The 20915-nt window shown below is 40.4% G+C and overlaps 1 protein-coding gene across 1 annotated transcript; it reads right to left on the bottom strand.

Moving 5' to 3' along the window:
• Positions 1-9141: 9141 nt before the first annotated feature.
• Rift (Riboflavin transporter) lies at positions 9142-20739 on the bottom strand. Its single transcript, XM_080285727.1, has 3 exons — positions 20530-20739; positions 13254-14204; positions 9142-9664 (listed from the first exon to the last, which is right to left on the bottom strand). Exons 1-3 carry the CDS (start codon positions 20698-20700, stop codon positions 9470-9472), a joined length of 1317 nt encoding a protein of 438 aa, XP_080141853.1. The 5' UTR covers positions 20701-20739; the 3' UTR covers positions 9142-9469.
• Between the last annotated feature and the right edge of the window lie 176 nt (positions 20740-20915).

The following is a 20915-nucleotide window of genomic DNA, read 5'->3' as shown; positions in this document are numbered from 1 at the left end:
GGTGTGTGTCATCTAAAACTTTATCCTGGTATTATCTTGCCACTGAGACACTGCTGATTATCTGCTCAGCTCTTTACCTGGCATGGTCAGACTGTTTGCTGGTTTTGTAAGACGGGAATGTAATGACCTTGAACTCACACAATACTCTAGTTCTCGTCGTACTTGGTGAGACGCGTAACATTCAGGATTTTTTTTTTTTTCCGGTTTTCCTTGTGGCCATCAGCTGTAGATCGTAAGTACAGCTGAAAAATGGGGAGTAATTTTACTATAAGCGTTTAATACTTATATTGCACCAATTATGTTTAGTAAATACAGTGTTTTACTGCTTTTTGTATGACGTCTTTGGGTGGTCACTTCATCGTGCCTCAGGCCAACACACTTGTATTATTGCTAAGACCGCCATGTAATCTCCTTCATGTGTCATTCTTGACAAAGCGTGAAGAGAAAAACTTAAAAAATTACACTTGGGCTGTGCGGCCAATGTTTATCTAGCATTTAAATCTTCATGGCAAGCAACAAAGGGAGATAACTAAAATATCTTTTGAATTCTGTGGCCATTGTGTAATTTGGATCTTCATGACGGGCGATATGTGCTAAGTCCTAGTATAAATAACATTTTTAAAACCTTCTTATTTTCGGGACAGTTCCAGTATTCTGTTCCAGCTAATGCTAGACGATTTTATTCACTTGAGACAGAATCTTATGAGCTCCAGAGTGATACTGCTGCAACCGTTTACCCTCTCATAGCTGGGACAGGTTTGTTATTCTATTTCAGTTAACACCAAACAATTTCATAGAGCTGATAGCGAGTCTTAGGATCCTGTGTGTTAAGTTTACAGAAAATTACATAAAATTGTCTGTAAAATATTCCACGCAGAAGTGACTTTTTTTCTTGGGGGGGGGGGTCCGACTGTGGGCATAGATTTGATAGGTCGTTCCCCAAGGTCCAGCCCTCACATGTTCCTCTATTTACGGTGCTGGTTGTATGGAATAAATTACGATATTCTGGAACAACCCTGAATGAGGACAGTCTGTAAACTCTTTGGCCGTGAGTTATGAACCATTCTGTCAACTCTGCGCAGTTTTCTTCAACTCTAGGGGCCATATTTTCGTTAGCTTAGGATGCATTCTAACACCTCTTCCTTAACGATTGATTTTGCATATTGCACATATATTCTCATACATTTTATCTTTCTAATATCAACTCATTCTGCATATATATATATAATAGATAGCATTATGACTTTCTAACACCTCTACCGGTACAGGCGTCTCAGTTCAAGATTTTTTTTTTTTTTCTTTTTTTATAGACACTACCATAGGCGTAGGTCGTTCTCCTACTTTAAGTATTCTGAAGTAATGGCTGCTTAGCCTGGGGTCCTTACCCATAAATATCAATATATAACATCATGCGTTATATGCAAAAATAAGGCTGTAAGAAGGAGGTGTCAGCTAGGGAGCCTCCACCGAGAAAAAGGATTTAGAGCCGTTTTCTTGGTGGTATAGGAGGCTTCACAGCATTTCTTCCTTAGCCACTTTTTTTTTTTTTTTTTTTCACGTTAAACCCTAACATTGGTTTGTATGTTGTTTATATTATTTTAATATCGACATGGTTTGCATAAATAACTTCCAGGAAGGTAATGAGATACAGTATGCAGAATAAATCGCTATAAGGGACAGTTATTAAGAAGTCTCCAACGCCACATAGATTGGAGCCTTAGGAAGAACCACAGCGAGAGAAAAATTATTTACTACAGGGCTTTTACATTAAATTGGCCCAGATTTTCGTCCTTTTCGTAGCTTACTTCACATAGTTTAGTGGTAGAAGAAGGCAGTGCTACGGCCCTATCTCCTCTACCATAGCACCTCTTCATGACTAGCATCATATCCTGGTGTTAATTCCCACAACACAGCATTGAGGATGGAGAGAAAGCAATTTTTGGCCAAGTTAGAGTCAAAAGAGTATAACTATAACCTATTCACAATGATAACGCTTTGTAAAATTTCAATCATGCTACTACGAGAGGATATTATTTAACTTTAAAAGGATCTCTAGTAGGCTAGTAGTAGTAGTAGTAGCAGTAGCTGTAGTAGTAGTAGTAGTAGTAGTAGCAGTAGCAGTAGTAGTAGTAGTAGCAGCAGTAGTAGTAGTAGTGGTAGTTGTTGTTGTTGTAGTGGTAATGGTGGTGGTGGTACAGAAGCTACAACATCAGGCTCAGCTGAATGTGAACCCAAGATGAATGGTGAAGGAAACAATCTCAGACAACCTCACCAGTTCGATAACTGTATGTGTGTGCATGTGCCTGTATGTATGTATATGTACGATAAGTGTGTGTGTGTGTGTGTGTGTGTGTGTGTGTGTGTGTGTGTGTGTGTGTGTGTGTGTGTGTTCTTACCTAATTGTATCTTTACAGGAATGAGTCAAGCTCGTACTGTCCCGTGTCTTAAACCATATTTATCGTACATATCCTTAAATTTGTGAATTGTTTTGGCACACACTATTTCATTCGGTAGTGCATTCCATTGATCAATTGCTCTGTTTGGGAAACTGAATTTCCTTACGTCTTTATCACCTCTCTTCTTATGCAGTTTTTTGCAGTGTTCTCTTGCTGATGCTTCTCCATATGTTAAGTAATCATTTATGTCTATTTTCTCCTTTCCTGATATGCACTTATATAGCATTATCATGTCACCTCTTTTCCTTCTCTCCTGTAGTGTTGGTAGATTCAGTTTATTTAGTCTTTCTTCGTAGCTTAGGTCCTTTAAGCTTGGTATCCATCTTGTAGCGCCCTTTGAACTTTTTCAATCTTGTCTATGTGCTTTTTGAGATGAGGACTCCAGACTACTGATGCATATTCCAGGGTTGGTCTAATGAATGTCTTCATTTATGTATGTGAATGCTATTCTCATATTTGCAAGCAGTGTATACATGTTCCGTACCTTCTCGCTGATGTGGTCAGCCGGAGATAGTCTGTTATTGATAATCACACCTAGGTCTTTCTCTCTTTCTGATGTGTATAGGGTTTTATTTCCTAACTTATAATCCCAATCAGGTCTTTTTCCACTTTTACCGAACTTGATTACATGACACTTGTCCACATTGAATTCCATTTGCCATGAAGTTTATTTAATTCTTCTTGTAGCTCTTTACAAGAGTCTGTGTTTGTAATTCTCCTTTGTATTTTTGCATCATCTGCAAACATATTCAGATAGCTCTCATTTCCAGTGTTACTGTTTATTTCATTTATATACACTAAAAACATGATTGGTGCCAGCACTGAACCCTGTGGTACTCCACTAGTCACTTCTTTCCATGATGAGTAGTTTCCTCTTAGTACTGTCCTCATTTCTCTTTTTATGAGAAAGTCTTGCATCCAACAAAACAGTTTGCCTCGAATTCCTCCTTGATGGTACAGCTTCCATAAAAGTCTTTGGTGTGGTACTGTGTCAAAAGCTTTCTTGAAATCTAAATAGATACTGTCCACCCATCCTTCCCTTTCCTGTATTGTGTTTGTTACTCTGTCATAGTAGCTCAACAGATTAGTAACACATGATTTTCCTTTTCTGAAACCAAACTGTCTTTCTGTTATCATACTGTGTTCTTCTAGATGATTTACCCAAGCTTTTCTTGTAAGTTTTTTTAATACCTTGCATACAACACTGGTCAGTGATACTGGTCGGTAGTTGAGTGGATTTTGTCTATTTCCTTTCTTGAATAAGGGGACAATATTTGCTTTTTTCCAAATATCAGGTAGTTTACCTTGACTCAAGGATTTCTTGAAAATTAAAAATAATGGTTTACATAACTCCTTTGCACATTCTCGTAATACCCAACATGAAATTTCATCAGGACCACTTGCTTTTCCTCTGTCTAATCTACTTAACTCCTCCTGTATTACTTTTTCTGCTATTTGTATATCTGGTAGTATGTGTGGACATGCGTATTCCACATAGTCCCTCTCAAAATTTTTTTCTTCTGTAAAAACTAATTGGAAATTCTTATTTAGTGCTTCACAAATATCTTTCTCTTGTGTATAAGTGATTCCCTCGTCCGTAATGGATTGTATTATATCTTTTACTTTAGTTTTGCTTCTAATATAGCTGTAAAACAGCTTTGGTTGATCACTACTTTTATTTATTATATCCTCCTCAAACTGTTTTTGGGCTTCCCTCCTTATTCTTGTATAGTCGTTTCTTGCCTGTTTGTAATTATTGTACGCCCTTTTACTATTGTGTCTTCTGTATCTATTCCGCAACAAATCTCTTCTTTCTTTTGATTTTTTACATTCTGTATTGAACCATTTCTGTATTTTTTTTATCTGCTTCTTTGTGCTGTGGGATGTACTTCTGGACTCCTATTTCATAAAATTCACAAAAATTTTTATATACAGCATTTAAAGCTTGTCCTCTAAGCTCATTTTCCCAATCAACGTCTAAGAAATACTTCTTTAGGTCTTGATAATTTCCCTTTTTATAGTTTAGGCTCTTTTTGTAACTATCATTGCTGTTTACTATGTCATATGCTATCCTGAAGTTATAATTTAGTACTGCATGATCGCTTTTGCCGAGTGGAGGGTGATATATTAAACTGTCAATATCATTTTCTTGCCTTGTAAATATTAGATCTAGCACTGAAGGTACATCAAGTCCTCTTTTTCTGGTGGTTTCCCTCACATGTTGCGTTAAGAAAAACTCTTGTACGAGATCCAGGAGCTTTTGGTCCCAACAGCTTTCTTGGCTATTTATATCTAGAGTATTCCAATTTATATTTGTATTGAAATCCCCAGTTAGTATAATTCTTTCCGATTTCTCTTCCATTTTATGTAGCAATGATCTTACACTCTGAATTGTATTCTCTGCCAGGTCCTCATATTCGTCTCTTTCCCATGTATTTGATCTGGGTGGCATGTACAAATTGGCTACAATTACTTTACCTTCAGATGTGTCAATCTCTACTGCAATCAGTTCTACTTGTGATGGTATATCTAGTTTTATTTCCTTGACTTTTAGATTTTTCTTAGTTAATATTATAATTCCTCCTCCTTTTTTTAAATATCTGTCTCTTCTCCATATATTGTATTCCTCTAAGTTTAGTATGTCATTTGATATCCTTGGTATTAATTTTGTTTCAGTTAGGCATATTATTTGTGGTTCATTTTCTCTGACATAATCATTCATCGCTAGTAATTTAGATACCATTCCATCCACATTTGAGTACATCAACTTTACCATCTTGTTTATATACTTGTCATGACATGGTTCTACTACCTTCCTCCTTTTTCTTCCATCCTGTTTGTGTACCACTTTCGTACCTGCAATCCTATTACTTTGTAAAAAAATTTCTTCTTGTCCTCTTCTGATCTTCCCTCATTTTTTGTTTTTGCTTCCTCCCTTTTCTCTTTCAGTAATTCCAGTTCCTCTTGTGTTAGGCATCTTTTTATCCATACATTTTTGAACTCCTCTTTTTCCTTAAGATTCTTTGCATTTTTTATTATTTCTTCCACAGTGTTTACACTCTGGAAAGTCACCTTTATAGGTCTTGTCTTGCTTTTCTCGTATTTCCCTAACCTTTTGTGTTCTTCTATGTCTTTACTACAGATTTCCTCTGATACTTCTTTCAGTAAGCTCATTACATTTGCCATCTCCTTTTTGTCTCTTGTGATCTTGTTTTTAACTTCATCCTCTTCTATACCAGTGATTACTATTGATTTGTTTATTTCTACTGAATCTCTGACTAACTTTGGATTGTTTTGGATTATTCTTTTCACCTCCTTTTTAATGCTTTTTTCCTCCACCCTTGTTTCTAAGTCTTTCTTTACTTTCACCATTTCAGCATACGTGGTTTCTACATCATTTTTGTAACTTTGCACAGCTTCATTTACTTGTGTTATCTTCTCCTCAATATCACTGCTCTGGTCAATAAGACTGCTAACTTGCCTAATTGTCTCTGTGTCATTTTTGAACTCTTCCATAACACTCTCGTGATGGACTACTGTACTTGCCATTTCACTCATTTTCTTTCTAAGTGTACTCAATTCCACGGTTAGTTCACTGATGGTTGTGTCTTTCTTATTGGCCTCCCTTCCTAGTTTTTCTATTTCTTCCTTTTCCAAGTGCATCTGCTTCTTTATTTCATCAATTTCATTTTTGAAAGCCATTTCTAGTTTGTTTACACGTTCAACCAATCTATTGTGGGTCTCTACTTCAACCAGTTCTTGGTAGAAATCATCATTTTGCTTTTTACCTTTATCCCTTTTCTTTTCCAAATTTGTTTTATTGAAGTATGTATCCATTTTGCAATACTTAAAGTGCAAAGCATATACTTACAATCTCCGTCTTGTTGTAGTCTAAACAAACCTCAGAGATGACTCAGCGTATTCTTTCGTCTTGGTTCTATTTCCTGTTTTTACAAGTCTTGTTGAAACTTATTATTTTTTTTCCTTTTTATAATGAACAACCATTTAGTCTAACCTGGTACTGAGCTTGACTCATACAAAGATACTATTTAGGTAACGCCACTGGCCGTGATGATTTGGTACGGAGCGCCGGTGTCACACGTCCACCTAGATTGTGTGTGTGTGTGTGTGTGTTGCTACCTCCAGAATACTTTATCTAGCTTAGGGACGACCTCTCTGAGTGAAGGACCTTGGATTTCAGAGACAGAGCAGGGTAGTGAATAGGAAACTTGGAATTCGTATATCTTTTTATTATATATATATATGACTACAAAATAATATACAAAACAGCTCCTAAGGCAAATGGAGCTATGTCTGTGAACTATATACACATCTTTTCAGCACGGTAAATGTAAAACTATACTGTTGTCATCTACAGCTAAGTGACAGGTGAGCACACTGTATTGTTATGGATAAACACTGTACCAAAATATATAAATTGGCCCCTAATTATAAGTGCTCAACTTCCTATGCAAAAATTTGTACATGGCATATAATACTAAACTCGTGAATAAGTCTACCATCAGACGGTCAGAAGCTATAACTGTGAGAGATGATGAGTATGAGATTAAAGATTGTATTCTAAGTGGCTTTGGAAATGTCGTAACACTTCTTCCTTAGCTATTTATTTCGCGCATTACGCCTCAATAATTCTCTTGCATGTTACTGGCGCAAATTGTACTGGTATTACATGGATTTATATAATAATACAAGAGAAAGTTAAGGTGTAAAACTGAAAATAAATCGCTGACAAAGAGGCACTACGAAGTCTCCTATGCCAACGAAAATACGAATCTAGGAAACAACAGTGTGCTGTCGGCATAAAAAAAATAAAAAATAAAAAAAAATAAAATAAAAGGACGCTCCCAGCCACAGATGAATGCAAAACGTTACCCTGAAAGGTAAAGGCTGATTTAAAAGAAAAATGCCATAAACGAATAGTATCAAGAGTTCCATTATTAAAATCGTATTAAAACCTAACGACTTATATGAGCTTATATGAACATTGCTGAAATGGGATGGATTCTTGCTTCATTCGTTTGGAATTCCTAAAGTGGAAGGGCATTATGACTGGGATTGAACATTACTACAGGAATTATTTAACTGATAGATATGTAGCAAAGATGGCTGACATGCAAGGTAGGTTATGTGAGATGAAGCAATGAGTGAAAAAAGAAAAAAAAAAAAAAAAGATGATTGTGGATTAGGTAGAAAATTTCGGTAACTTCTCTACTAATTCTACATATCCTGTCCGATATAGGTTTACTTTAGCTTAGCCCACCAGTATTTATGATGGACAGATAGTGAGGGTTAGTGTATAAATTCATACTGCTATAAGCGTTTCTAGCTGAGATTTCCCCTTGCAAGAGAAAATTCCTACTTAAAATGCCTGTGTGGCGCACTCAATGACCGGGACCTCACTTGTAATGATACGAAACAGGGACAGGGATGATTAGTTTTGTGACTGACGTCAAGCGACTTACCTTGATACATAAAAAAGTCAAGGCTGTGTTAACTATTTCATTACGGTGACATTGTTTTAAACACTATATTCTTTCTCTCTTCAGACAATTTTGTTAGAAATTAGAAAGATCTCCAACACTGAAAGGGTTTGTGAAGCCTTTAATTAACCGTCAAATTCTAAAAGGCTCTTGCTGCCTTCAGACAATTTAGAAATGAGAAATATCTCCAACACTGAAAGGGTTTGTGAAGCCTTTAATTAACCGTCAAATTCAAAGTCTCTCCTATGCTGAACAAAATCCTGTGGTGCGAAGAATAAAAGGGAAAAAAAGACTCTCTTGGACAGAAGGGGTCAAAGGGACTTGAGTGAGGGGCTGGAGTGCCGTCTTGCATTGTCGTTAGGGTATGGCACCCCATCATCCACCACCAGTGGCGCATGCAGCCTCATAGCACCTGCAACTCAAGGGCAGGTTGGGATGCAACTGAGACATGCTTCTCTGACTCATATCCTAAGAGATCATTAAGTTTTACTAGTTTTCCTCCTTGTGTGACAATGGGAAACAAGAGGTAGAATGACAATGATCATCAAGTCTATAATCAAAGTAACAAGCTTCAAGCATGATTATGATAACAAGGTCTTTGCTACACAAATGTGGAGACGGAAAAGTTACATCATCATCAAAATATGATGGTACACCTTTGACAAATATATAGTCATCTGTGATTAAGGTTATTGACAATAAATGATACTGACCGAGCCGACTTTTGGTAAAGCTACATATCAAAGCATACACACATTTGAGGAGATATTAAGTAAGGGGCATCGCTGAAGAGACAAAGCTTCCGAAACTTCATTGTCATCATCAATGACTCATTAATGCTGATGCGGCCAGGCAAGTGGTGACTGAAGTCTGAGAAGAAAACAACTGAACACTAGACAGTATGGAGTGGAGAGGACCGTAAACACTAACGAAGGAAAGTGGAGAACATTTTTAACGGTGGTCTGCTTGCTGTAAAATAGTAGCAGATACTTTACTGGAAATATTGAAACAATACAGACGAATTACGAAAACGGCGACTGTTAATTATAACACATCCTCTCTCTCTCTCTCTCTCTCTCTCGCCATCAACAGAGGCGATACGGAGTAAAGAGATTGTGGACTTTGACAAGGACACAGTGGTGATGGCACTTTTTTTTTTTTTTTTTTACATTAACAAGGACAGTATGAGTGAAGACGTTGTAAACAACGATCAGAACGATTGGAGTCTATATCTAAGTATGGTGCACCAACATAACAAATACTTTAGCGGAAATACTGAAACAGAGAATACAGATCAATGAGGAAAACCGTGACTGGCTACATCTAACATCTCCCTCTACAATGACAAGGACTGTATGGGAATAAAAAGACTGAACGCTGACGAAGCCCAGGTCGTGACTATTTCGAACGTAGTGCACGGAGATAATAATACTTTAGCGGAAATACTGAAAGAGAATACAGACGACGGAGGAAAACAGTAACTGGATATTAAAACACATCTCTCCCTTTCCATTAACAGGGGTAGTATGGGGTGAAGAGGTTGTAGACATTGACGAGGACGAAAATGATGACTGCGCCGACTGCCGAGCCTGCCTGAGTGACAGCTCCGCACCAAAACAGAGCCCGCGCTCCCTCCTCTCGCAGCTGGTTGGCGATCTCCACACGCACGTAGGTCATTATGCCTGTGAATACCACCCACGCTATCACCTGGGGAAAAAAAATGAAAAGGTTAGATATATTTCCACTTGTTTCATAGCGAGTGACAGTTATTTTGGGGCCAGTAACACTTCTATGACATGTTTTCATTTCCGTAAATTAAAACCTGGTCCAGGTCGTGCCAGTCACAATTTCATCAACATCCATTATTTTTTTTTTATTTTTCAGTGGGGAGGAGGTAGCTGTCTCGCACTACTAATTAACAGCTGCTTAATTTCAGTACGGTGTCATTTTCGTGTCAGCTACATTGAACTGGTGGGATTGGAATTAGTCTACATTAACCCGTTCGGTACGAGATGTTTGTCTTCAACTGAATAAAATAATCTGAAGGTAGTAAGAAAGAAGTAACATAAGGAGTCATCATACGGAGAACGTTAAAATTACAGACTGATTAAGGAACGAGCCTGTAACTTGTGTGAGGTGGGGGCAAAGGTCAAGGTCACTATAACAGCAATAGGTCACCAGCACCAAAAAAATTTACTGTCAAAGCAAATTAACCCTTTCAGTGTGGTGACGTGACTGGCATTTTATATATTTAGATCCTGACACACCACCGCGATTTTAGCCAGCGTTGGAAGGCCCTCTCATGCTGAAGGGGCTAGAAATAGATCTCAAGCTTTCAGTTATCACAAACGGTTTAGAAATATCCAGCACATTAAAGATTAGTTTTCGTGCTCAGTCCTTTCACTAAGAAAAGTATTACCTTAGGCGAGTAAAATCCTCTAACTCTTCACAAAAATTTGAGAGAGAGAGAGAGAGGCAATCACACTGAAGGAATTAAAAGAAGGACCAACAACCGTGGCACCCGTGTATAAAAGTAACGTTATAGAGGATTACTTGAAGGCGAAATGACAGTTACGGTAAATATGAAACTTATCTGACTGTGAAGATTTAGATTAGTCTTTGCGGAAATGGAGCACTATTTTTTGGAAAATAAAGGTACAGTTGGTGTTCGGAGGGAGTAAATGTCACCAATTTATGAAGTATGTAAGTTTAAGGGTCGCTTCCTACTTTGCTTTCCTTATCTGTGATCCTAGCGCCTCTTCCTCAAAGATTTATTTTCCAAACTACCCTTTAACATCCCCTTTTTTGTTTCATGTATACAGTATGTGTTTAGTGTCTTCTTTCCTTGTCAATGCCCATATTCTCGTAGGGTAAGGAAGCTTCCTGGTACTTCTTCCTCAACGATTTATTTTCCAAACTAACCATTAACCTCTTCTTTTTTTGCTTCATGTACTTGTTTTATTTCGACACAATTTGGATACCAAAAAAAATATATATATAGTATCGGAGCAGAATCAGAAATAAACCGGTATGGAAGAGATGTTAGTAAGCTTCCAAACAGCACCAGAATACCGCCCTTTGACTCATATAACAGTTACTTTAGTTATAAGCTACTAAACAGCCTCGAAGGGACTGATAGGTTTATTGCTGTTTGTATTCCTTCGTACTCCTTTGTATTCTTATTGACCTTAAGATTTCATAGTGCCTCATCCTTAGCGAATTTTTCCGCCCACTACTTCTTAATATCCCATTGTATGTTATTAATGCAAACTGTGTCTAGATTACAGCAATATAAATAGCATACAAGGGAAGGCTAATATGTAATATGCAAAATAAATCGCTAAGGAAGAGATGCAGCGAAGTGTCCTATGCCACCTTACGCCACACTGTCCCGATGTTCCACTTTTTCGAGGGTACAATAGCCTTGGTAGTGACGAGACGCACCAAAGAATATTATAAGAAGTTAGCGACAAACGATTTTATTCAGCACGGGGAAACTTCTGATGAAGAGTGCACAAGTTGAATTTAACAAGGGAGCGACTGTAAGTTATGGAGAGAGTGGCGGTGTGTGAGTGGGCATGATTTAGGTAGAGCTGGTTATGACGATGTAAATGTTGAGAGAGGATGACGTGGCCAACGAGAGGGAGGGTACATAATCGCCTTTTCATTACGTTGTATTTTTGTATATTATTTTTCATTATTACGTACGATTTTGTTTGACGTATTTGATTTATTTTACTTGTAGTATCCCCCAGACGATTTTATTACACTTCGCAGAGCCTTTCCGAACTGGAGGAGGCAGCCTTCATTAACCTTTACATTACAGTGACTTTTTCCTTAACCCCAGACGATTTTGTTAACTTCGCATTTCACTACGGCAGCTTACTTATGAGCTTTATAAAATCGTCTGTCCTCAACATCAGTGGCATAAGACCCTGGCAATTGCGCTGCCAGTAATATTTCGAAAATTCATTCTGTCTGTAGCATGAAGAATAGAAAACAGGAGAGGGAGGTTGTGGGAGAAGTGGTGGATAGGGAAGAAGAGAGAAGGATGAGGGTAGGGGAGTAATGGACAGAGAAGGGAAGGGGAGGAGAAGGAGAGAGAAGGTTAAAGATATGAAGGAAAAGGGAATTGATAAGACAGGGCAGGACAAGGCAGGGCAGGGCAAGGAATAGCAGAGCAGAGCAGAGCAGAGTAGGGCAGAGTAAAGCAGAGCATGATAGTGCCAGGAGCAGGGCTAGGTAGGGTAAGGCAGGGTATGAGAGTCACGTGTCTATCATCATGTGAAACTGACGGCCACGGGTATACCTCCCCCTCCATCACCACCACCACCATCATACGAGTACAGAGGCCACACGTGACCTGCCAAATTGGGGTACATTACTACACACACACACACTCTCTCTCTCTCTCTCTCTCTCTCTTTTGTAAAACTGTTAATACACATATCTGTCGCAGCACACGCTAACCATATGATATACAGATCTACGTATCTATCAGGGCGTGTAAGGTCCAATACAAGACGCACATAAACTGACGCACTTGTGCAATCCATGTGACCACACACACACACACACACACACACACACACACACACACACACACACACACACACACACACACACACACACACACACACACACACACACACACACACACACAACTATAAGACATCACACCCTCCATGAAGCCATACAGTTAGATGAAACTGTGAGTGGCGAGAAGTGGCGGGGGAATGGGAGAGGAAAGGTCTAAGGGGGAGAGTGGCGGTAAGGGTGAGACCGAGGTGAAAGAGATAGGGGGGGTTGTGGGAGGTAAGGAGAGAGGTGAGGTTGAGTGAAGCCTCGGGGAAGGGGGAGTGGAATCACGTGAAAGGTTAGGGAAAGGGATGAGAGATGTTGTGTGGTGTTGGGAAGAGACGATGAGAGGTGTGTTGCTGTGTTGTGACATGTGGTAGGGTGTAGCGATGGAAAGGGGATGAAATATGTGGTGTGGTGTGGGAAAGGGGGAACGGATAAGAAATGTAGTGTGATGCTGTGCGGGGAGAGGGGATGGGATGAGGGGTGTAGTGTGGGGAGGGTGGCTGGGATGGGAGGTATGGTGTGGGAAAGGTGAGGCAATGAGACGTGTGGTTGGGTGGGGTGTGGTGTAGGGAAAGGGAGATAATGAGAGGTGTTGTGTGGCGTGGTGTGAGGAATGTGGATGAAGTGAGAGGTGTGATGTGCTGGGAAGTTAGAGGATGAGAACTGCTGTGTGGTGTGATGTGGGACAGAACAAGTTCCTGTTGTAACTCACCACGAGAGCCTCCCCGCCGGTGGTGCCCATGAGAGGTGGACTCGGACTGAGGGCAGCGGTGGCCATGATGTAAGCGGCTACGAGGGTGCCGAGGATGGTGAAGAGGGCCAGGAGGGAGCGGTGGGCCCGAGGCAGCACCAGCGTGGCCAGGGCGGCCAGTGGGTTGGCCAGGGCAGACAGTGTGGCGGCCAGGTGGTAGGCTATGTTACCGTATGCCCCACAGGAGTATGACTGTATGGAGGGTAGGACGCCGTTTGTGAGGCTGGATGCCCAGGCCTGTCCCAGCAGCATCAATCCACACACACTGGCACCCATGCTGGCACCCAGTTTTTCCGGATCCTGCCTGGTCACCAGATGGGTATTAGATTGAGAGGGGTCCAGCGCCGCCACACTGTCAGTAGGTGACGGTGACTCCACACGTTCACTGGACAGGCTTGGTAGGTGCTCCAAAAGGAAGAAAGCCGTGGCACTGGCCACCATCATCACCATCAGGAAGAAAAAGAACGCTGTGACTGAGAAGCGCGGGTCAAGGGGCTCCTGCTGAGTGATCACGTAAGTGAAGTTGCCACTGTCGGTTTCGTTAATCATTGTCACATTCTCACACTTAGCGTTGCCACCCACACCCTGTATGAGGGCAACCAGTGCCGGCAGGAGGCCTGAGAGTCCCTCGCCCACCAGGTATGAAGACAGGTATATGTGGCGCCACACGGCCATGTAGGGCATGAAGAGGACGGATGAGGTACAGTCGACCAGGGACAGGAGGAACACCATGGCCAGAAGTGCAGTTGAGTGTTCTGCCCCTGCCACCCATGACGTCTCCTGCCACAGCAACGCCAGCAGCAATGAGGCCAAGCAGCCCAGGGCCAGCACCCCGTACACCACCGGAGCAGGGCGCTGGCCAGGACGAACACTCCGCAGCACTGAATATGCCAGAGGACCCACATTGGCGATCTGAGGAAAATTCATTACATGTAGGACAGTTTGTCAATACACTTAAGTAAATTCTTCACTTCAGTACAAGAGGTCTATCCTTGGCTGAATAAAGTCGTCTGTAAGTAGGTATAATAGAGCAAATTAAACATTCTCGGACTGCCAGTAGTTAACAGAGAAAAATCGTGAATTAACCCTATCAGTGCAATTATGTTTTATTTTATTCTATCACTGGAATATTTCATTGAGCTCGAGGTTTTCCGTACGTGTTAAAAATAAATCGCCAAATATTTTATTCTTAAATATAAGTGGTAACTATTAGGCTACTTTTTTTTTTTTTTTACCTGCATACGTGTTACTGGCTCATTAATATTTCCCATGACATTCAAATGATGGACAAAATTGCGTCTTAAGTATGGATAGTCTCATTTACGGAACATATGACAACCATATGTAAAATGTAGCTACAGCTAGAACTTACATTATCCAATATATATTACACTGTTTTATTTCCATTTCTCCTTAATTTACAGGCGTGTTAATTTTGGGAGCAGGGAAAAGACCACAGATCAACAGGACGGATCTGGAGAATAAGCGTCCTGTTTGGAAGTTTGTTGACATTGAGTGCGGACGTGTCGTATTTGTAAGGTGATGTGTAGACTCGGGAAAATTTGACAGAACTTATGATATCGATTGAATAAGAACCACATTAATCATAACGCTTGTGGAGAACATGTAAAAGACGCCGAATCTTAGTGACTAATTGTATGAAGTATGAAATCGACCAAGTTTTTTTTGTGTTACTCCACACAACGCGAAGTTGAGCCGAGGATCGTATCAAAGTAAGTACAGTATCTATTTTAATTGGTTGATTCTGTTTACTAACGATAGTGTGTTGAAACGACCTATATGTGGCATGTCACCGTTATCGGATTTAGTAAACTTACGTTTTACTTTAAGCAGCAGAAGGACTACCAATTTAGTTACGCTAGTTTCCTGTATTTTTGTAACCATTTTCATGGTAAACAGTTGTTATCTGTTGACTTTTCCCCCATGTAATCATCCTTTTCCTTATGCCTCACCGACTTTTGTATGGCATACTTGCTAAAACTTACTCGAGTCTTGGATAAGTTAGGTTACGTTAAATTGCTGATTTAGGTAAAGTTAAAACGTAAGGTTAGACAAGTCCTCCGGGACATATATTGGAAGTGTCTGCCATTACACTCGAGAAACAGTTGATAGCAGAAGGAGCGTGGCTAAAAACAACAGGAAAAGAAACTTAACATGAAACGAGCTCATTTACCACCCCAGAAATAACCAGAATCATATAAAAGACTGTCAGGAAAAAGAACCGATTTGGTAAGCTGCTTCTGCTACATAAAGTAAAGCGTATGTTTTCCTTAGCTTTAAATGCAGAAAGGGCAGCCAAAAGCGATTATTTGTATCTTAATCAGCAACTTATAAGGCTAGCATATATATATATATATATATATATATATATATATATATATATATATATATATATATATATATATATATATATATATATATATATATATATATATAACGGTCCTGATTTGCGACTTTCTGTGGGCTACCATTATTTCTTTAAGTTGACATTTGAACGACATGTGGTTACTTTTCGAAAATATTTTAATTAATAGCTACTTTAAATGCAGGTTAAATGAAGCTGCTGAATCTCTGAACCCCGGTGATGTATGCACGGAGTGACATGCTGGAAGTTACCGTTCCGTTCAGTGCGCGTGCGCCGAGTGCCTTTTTAGTTGCTGTGCTGAAAGTATCCACATGTTATATATCTCAAGTATTGTGCCATTTATCAACATTTTATGAAATATATATGTCAGGGAGATAGTTGGATGTCTTATTGACCTATATGTACCTACAGGTCCGTATCGCATCTCATCAGCCGTTTGAGTGTCCACTGCAGGACTGGCCTATCCCTACCGAAGTGGGGACGAAACAGTCAATGTATCTCTACCAAGTGGCTTAGGCTGTCTGATAGAGATTGTATGTAGGGTGAGAAGTGCTTGTAAGTGTAATTGTAGTGGCTTTGGATGTGTGTGTAGTCTGTGAACCAAGTGTAATCGGCCCGCGCAAGCCGACTGGGTGCAAGCATACTTTATAGTATGCGACACTCGTTCAACCACAGCACCCCTGATGTCCGCAAAGCAGTACGTGACCAGAAGAACGCTCCCAAAGTTTATTACCCTGTGGGACGCGAACCCTCGTTCTTCAGTGTACGAAAACGCACACTTTACCACTGTACCACAGAGGCTCATAGGTCGATATATATATATATATATATATATATATATATATATATATATATATATATATATATATATATATAATGGCAGACTGTGAAATCAGACATTTCGTGAGGTAAGGTTAGTTTAATTTAGGTTTAGGTTAGGTTGATCAAGGATAATGCTAGGTTAGGGTAGTTTAGGTTTGGTTAGGTTAGATTAATTTGGGCTAAATAGAGAGGGGAGCGGTAACTTCTTGCATAAAGTCACTTCGTGCATACGACACCTCTACCACTTCATTTCCGTGATCCCGAGTTCGAAGCTTCATTGTGCTGTCTCTAGTTTTATGCAATCAGAGAAGTACGGGAAGAGGAAATGTAACAGGGTTGTTTCAAAATATAGGCTATGTAATAATTCAGTGACAGCATATCAGCATTTTTTTTTTTTTTTTTTTTTACACTGGTTCAGAATCTTGGTAAAAGCATATAGGTTTATGTAAGTTGTCCGGGAACTGAATCATCTATTGTCTCTGTTATCTGAGTTAAGCCTAATCCGAAACTCGAGCTTGGCAGTATGTAATTCGATCCAACAACGAAACGCCATCCTAATCTCTAACCCCAGGAAATTATCTTACCCGAATGACTAGGCTTAAGGAGAGACAAGAGCACAATATGATACTAATTTGATACTTGATCTTAATTTTTTAAAGGCCCTTTTTTAAACACTGTAGCATGGTTCTTCTACAATATTCCGTACGGTACTCTTCGAACACTTTTATCCTAAATTGAAGCAGAATCCGAATTATGACGGGAAGGTGATATCATTGCATAATAGTGCATGAAATTTTTCAGCTAGAGGACTTAATTTTTTCCTGCTAGCTCCGGATGATTTTATATAGCTTAGGATAAACTCGAAATAGAGGGTTTTGATATGCTTAACCTTCAGTTATCTCTTCAGTACTAGGATGCTCTTTTAAACAGTAAGATCTGTGATGCAGGAGCAAGAATTAAGTAAAAGCGACGTCCTTGGGTTGAAGGGAATAATTCTGTTACGAAACGTACCGTACAGTACCGTAAAGCACCCTTATCTGTGTAGTGTAGGTGGGTAAGTGGGTTTGAGCCCTACACAGGTGAAGGTGCTTTACGGTAAGGTATTATTTTATTCAACCTGTCGTTAACATGTAGACTATTATGAAACACTTTGTAGACGCCTTGTGGCTCTCTTAGGGAATAATCCTGAACACTGACCACTTCAGTCAGACGATCACGCTTCTGTTTTATTCATGCTAGCTTCAGACGATTTAATTCAGCTTGAAGAGCACTCTCGTATTTTGGGGGAGTTAACAGAGGTAGTTTTGAAGTCCCTTACCATGAAATAGAAAAAAAATGTGGTGGTAACAAGAAATAAAATGGCATCATCGTAGTAACGCAGCTAACCCCTTCAGTCCGGTGACGTATTTTTCCTTTGATTCTAGCTTTCTCCTGACGATTTTTTTACCGGTACCATAGAATAGACTTTCTGAACTGTAGAGCTTAGATATACGGTAACATTCATTAACCCCTTTGTTACACGAGGTCATCCTTAAGCTGAAGGAAATTGTTTGGTGGTGGCTTGATTAAAAGGGAAAATGTTATCGGACTGAAAGGGTGAAGCATTTGTAGAGATGCTAAGTGTTTTTTTTTTTTTCTTTTTTTTACATACCCTCATCTCTGTACATTGATAGTTTTTGACATGGGAAAAATGTATCAAAGGTTTTACAGTTTTAAGGATAGAGAGTTTACCTTTTTAGCGGTGTGTGTGTGTGTGTGTGTGTGTGTGTGTGTGTGTGTGTGTGTGTGTGTGTGTGTGTGTGTGTGTGTGTGTGTGTGTGTGTGTGTGTGTGTGTGTGTGTGTGTGTGTGTGTGCGCGCGCGCGCTTGTTTAGTGTGTTTTGAGAGCAAGATTAGCGATGTATGAATGTCTAAAACACTTCAACACATCTAGACTAATCTTAATGTGAAACCTTTAGCCTTTGAAAACTCACCTGTATAATGTCAGAGAGTATGGGGGAAGATTACGTCCCTCTGATAGGTTGGTTACAGATACAGATAATCTCAGATGTCCCTCTGGAAGAGGCCTGTGCCTATGACTTCTGCTCAGCTCTGTAGCCTCGGCCCTACTAAGACATTGGCTGCGCTCGGTGGTAATATGTGCCTTGTAATTTAACTTTTGCTCCTGGCCCATCCACAGTTTATCAAGACAAGATTCAAACTTCATCACAGTTTCAACATTCACCACCCACTCAAGCAACTCGTTCCAGTTGTTTACAAGCCTGTTCGAGAAAGAGTACTTCTTGAAGTTTAGTTTTGTTCTTGAAATTTTACTTTAAATTAGGCTGCTCCGGGTTATGTTATCCTTTCTTATTCGGAAGATCCCCTCCTTACAATCTTGGTTGTACTTCCAGTTGATGATCTGATATGCCTCAATCTGATCGCCACGAGATCTTCTCTCGGCCAGGGTGGGTAAGTTCAGCCTCTCTTCGTAGGACAGGTCCTTTAGTTGGGGAACCAGCTTCGTTGCTCGACGTTGTACATTTTCTAATGCATCTACATCTTTAATCATGTGAGGACATAGACCTGATTTGCATACTCTATGCGGCCTCACAACAGCTGTGTACAATGCCTTGAAGGTTGTAGGATCTGAATAAAACTGTGGGTCTGATAGAACGAAAGTTCTATCAGACCCACAGTTTTATTCGCTTTGTTAATTTTCTCAGCCATGTGGTCTGAAAATGACAGCTTGTCATCTATTGCAACTCCTGTGTTCTTTTCTGCGTTGGTTTTGGTGATGCTGTTGTACATGGTTTACTCTCGTTCCTCGACACTGGACCTTCATACCCTCATGTATTTGCTGTTATCTGGGTGGAAAACGAGCGTCCTTTTTGGGGACCATCTTCGCAGTTCATCCAGATCCTCCTGTACCGTAGCTTATCACAATCTTCAGTGTCACCAATCCTTCTAAATATCTTCGTGTCGTCTGCGTACAAATACACTTCACTGTCGTGTTTGATTACTTCAGGTAGATCGTTGGTGTACAACACAAACAGGCTTGAGGGAACCCACACGTAACCTCCTTCCAGTCAGATGCCTCCTCATTTACCGTCACTCTCTGCCTTCGTTCTGTTAAGGAGTCCTTGATTCACCCCAGAATGTCACCTCGATTCCCGTAACTTTTTGCTTTCTCCGTTAGTCCTCTGTGAGGTACTTGGTCAGAGGCTTTCATAAAAGCACAATACAGTAGATGACATCTACTGCCAGTCCCTCATCAGTGGCCTCTGTCCACGTATGCAGAACTTGAATCTGTTTATTACCAAATAATTTATTCCTCATCATATGGGGCAAGATCTCTTCCCTCAGCAGTTACTCCATTACTTTACTAAATACGCTAGTTAAGCTCACAGGTCTGTAATTTTCGGGATCACTCTTTTCTCCCTTCTTAAAAATTGGCGGTGCTGCCAAGTCTATATCCGATGACATAATATGGAGAATCACTTAGTCATTCGAAACTTACCAGTTTAATGACGGAGAGGTTGGAGGGCAGATTCCGTCCCTTAGGTACATAGTTTAGAAGAAGGAGGAGGCGCTACTGTGTCCGATGCCTTGATATGGAGAAGCAGTTAGCCTTTGAAAACTTACCCATATAATGACGGAGAGGTAGGAGGACAGGTTCCTTCCCTCGACCAAGTCGGTTAGGCTACAAGAATGAAGGTGTTACTGAGTCTCCTGTGTCAGATGCATTAGCGTGGAGATGCTCGTAGCCTTTGGAAACCTACCTGTATAACGATGGAGAGGCAGGAGGGCAGGTTTCACCCCTGAGGAGTCAAGTAGGTTGGTTACATGAAGGAAGAGGTGCCACCAAGTCTCCTATCATAGTGTGGAGAAGCATTTAGCCTTTGAAATCTTACCTGTATAATATCTGAATGGTAGGAGGGCAGGCTCCATACCTCTGAGATGTCGGTTAAGCGATGTGGCGGAAGATGTTTACTAAGTCTCCTGTGTGCGAGGTATTAGTGTGTTAAGTTCTCAGCCTTTGAAAACTTACCTGTATAATGACAGACAGGTAGGAGGGCAGGTTCCATCCCTCTGGTAGGTCGGTGACAAGCAGAGGCAGCTCCACCCACAACCCGTTGACAGCCACCCACGCCCCGATACCGAAGGTGGCCGCAAGCACGTCCACTAAGGGCTTGCGACCCGTCCCGAAAAGCCCGCTCATCCTGCTGGGGCTCCGGCTGTGTCCTAGTAGAGACGTACGCTCGTCCTAGAGGAAAGGAGAGAGTAAAAGAGTGTATAAAACGGAAGAAAAGTGAGTATAATAAGTAAGATGAGCAAAACAATAAATGCGAAAATGCAATATCAATATGCCACTCATCCTTTTTGGCCCCCGATGTGCCCTGGTAGAAACGTACGCTCGTTCTACGGAGAAAATGG

Source organism: Coenobita brevimanus, chromosome 107 (assembly GCF_032717465.1).
Source record: "Coenobita brevimanus isolate Jiangsu-jjx chromosome 107, ASM3271746v2, whole genome shotgun sequence".
NCBI lineage: Eukaryota > Metazoa > Arthropoda > Malacostraca > Decapoda > Coenobitidae > Coenobita > Coenobita brevimanus.
The sequence above is the reverse complement of the archived record's forward strand: the minus strand, read 5'-3'. Positions and strand labels throughout refer to the sequence as shown.

Coding starts and splice junctions, on each gene's coding strand:
- Rift (XM_080285727.1), bottom strand. CDS start 20,700: ATGAGCGGGCTTTTCGGGACGGGTCGCAAGCCCTTAGTGGACGTGCTT. Junction 14,205..20,529: donor ACCTGTCTGTCATTATACAG/GTAAGTTTTCAA, acceptor AATTTTCCTCAG/ATCGCCAATGTGGGTCCTCT. Junction 9,665..13,253: donor CCGGCGGGGAGGCTCTCGTG/GTGAGTTACAAC, acceptor TTTTTTCCCCAG/GTGATAGCGTGGGTGGTATT.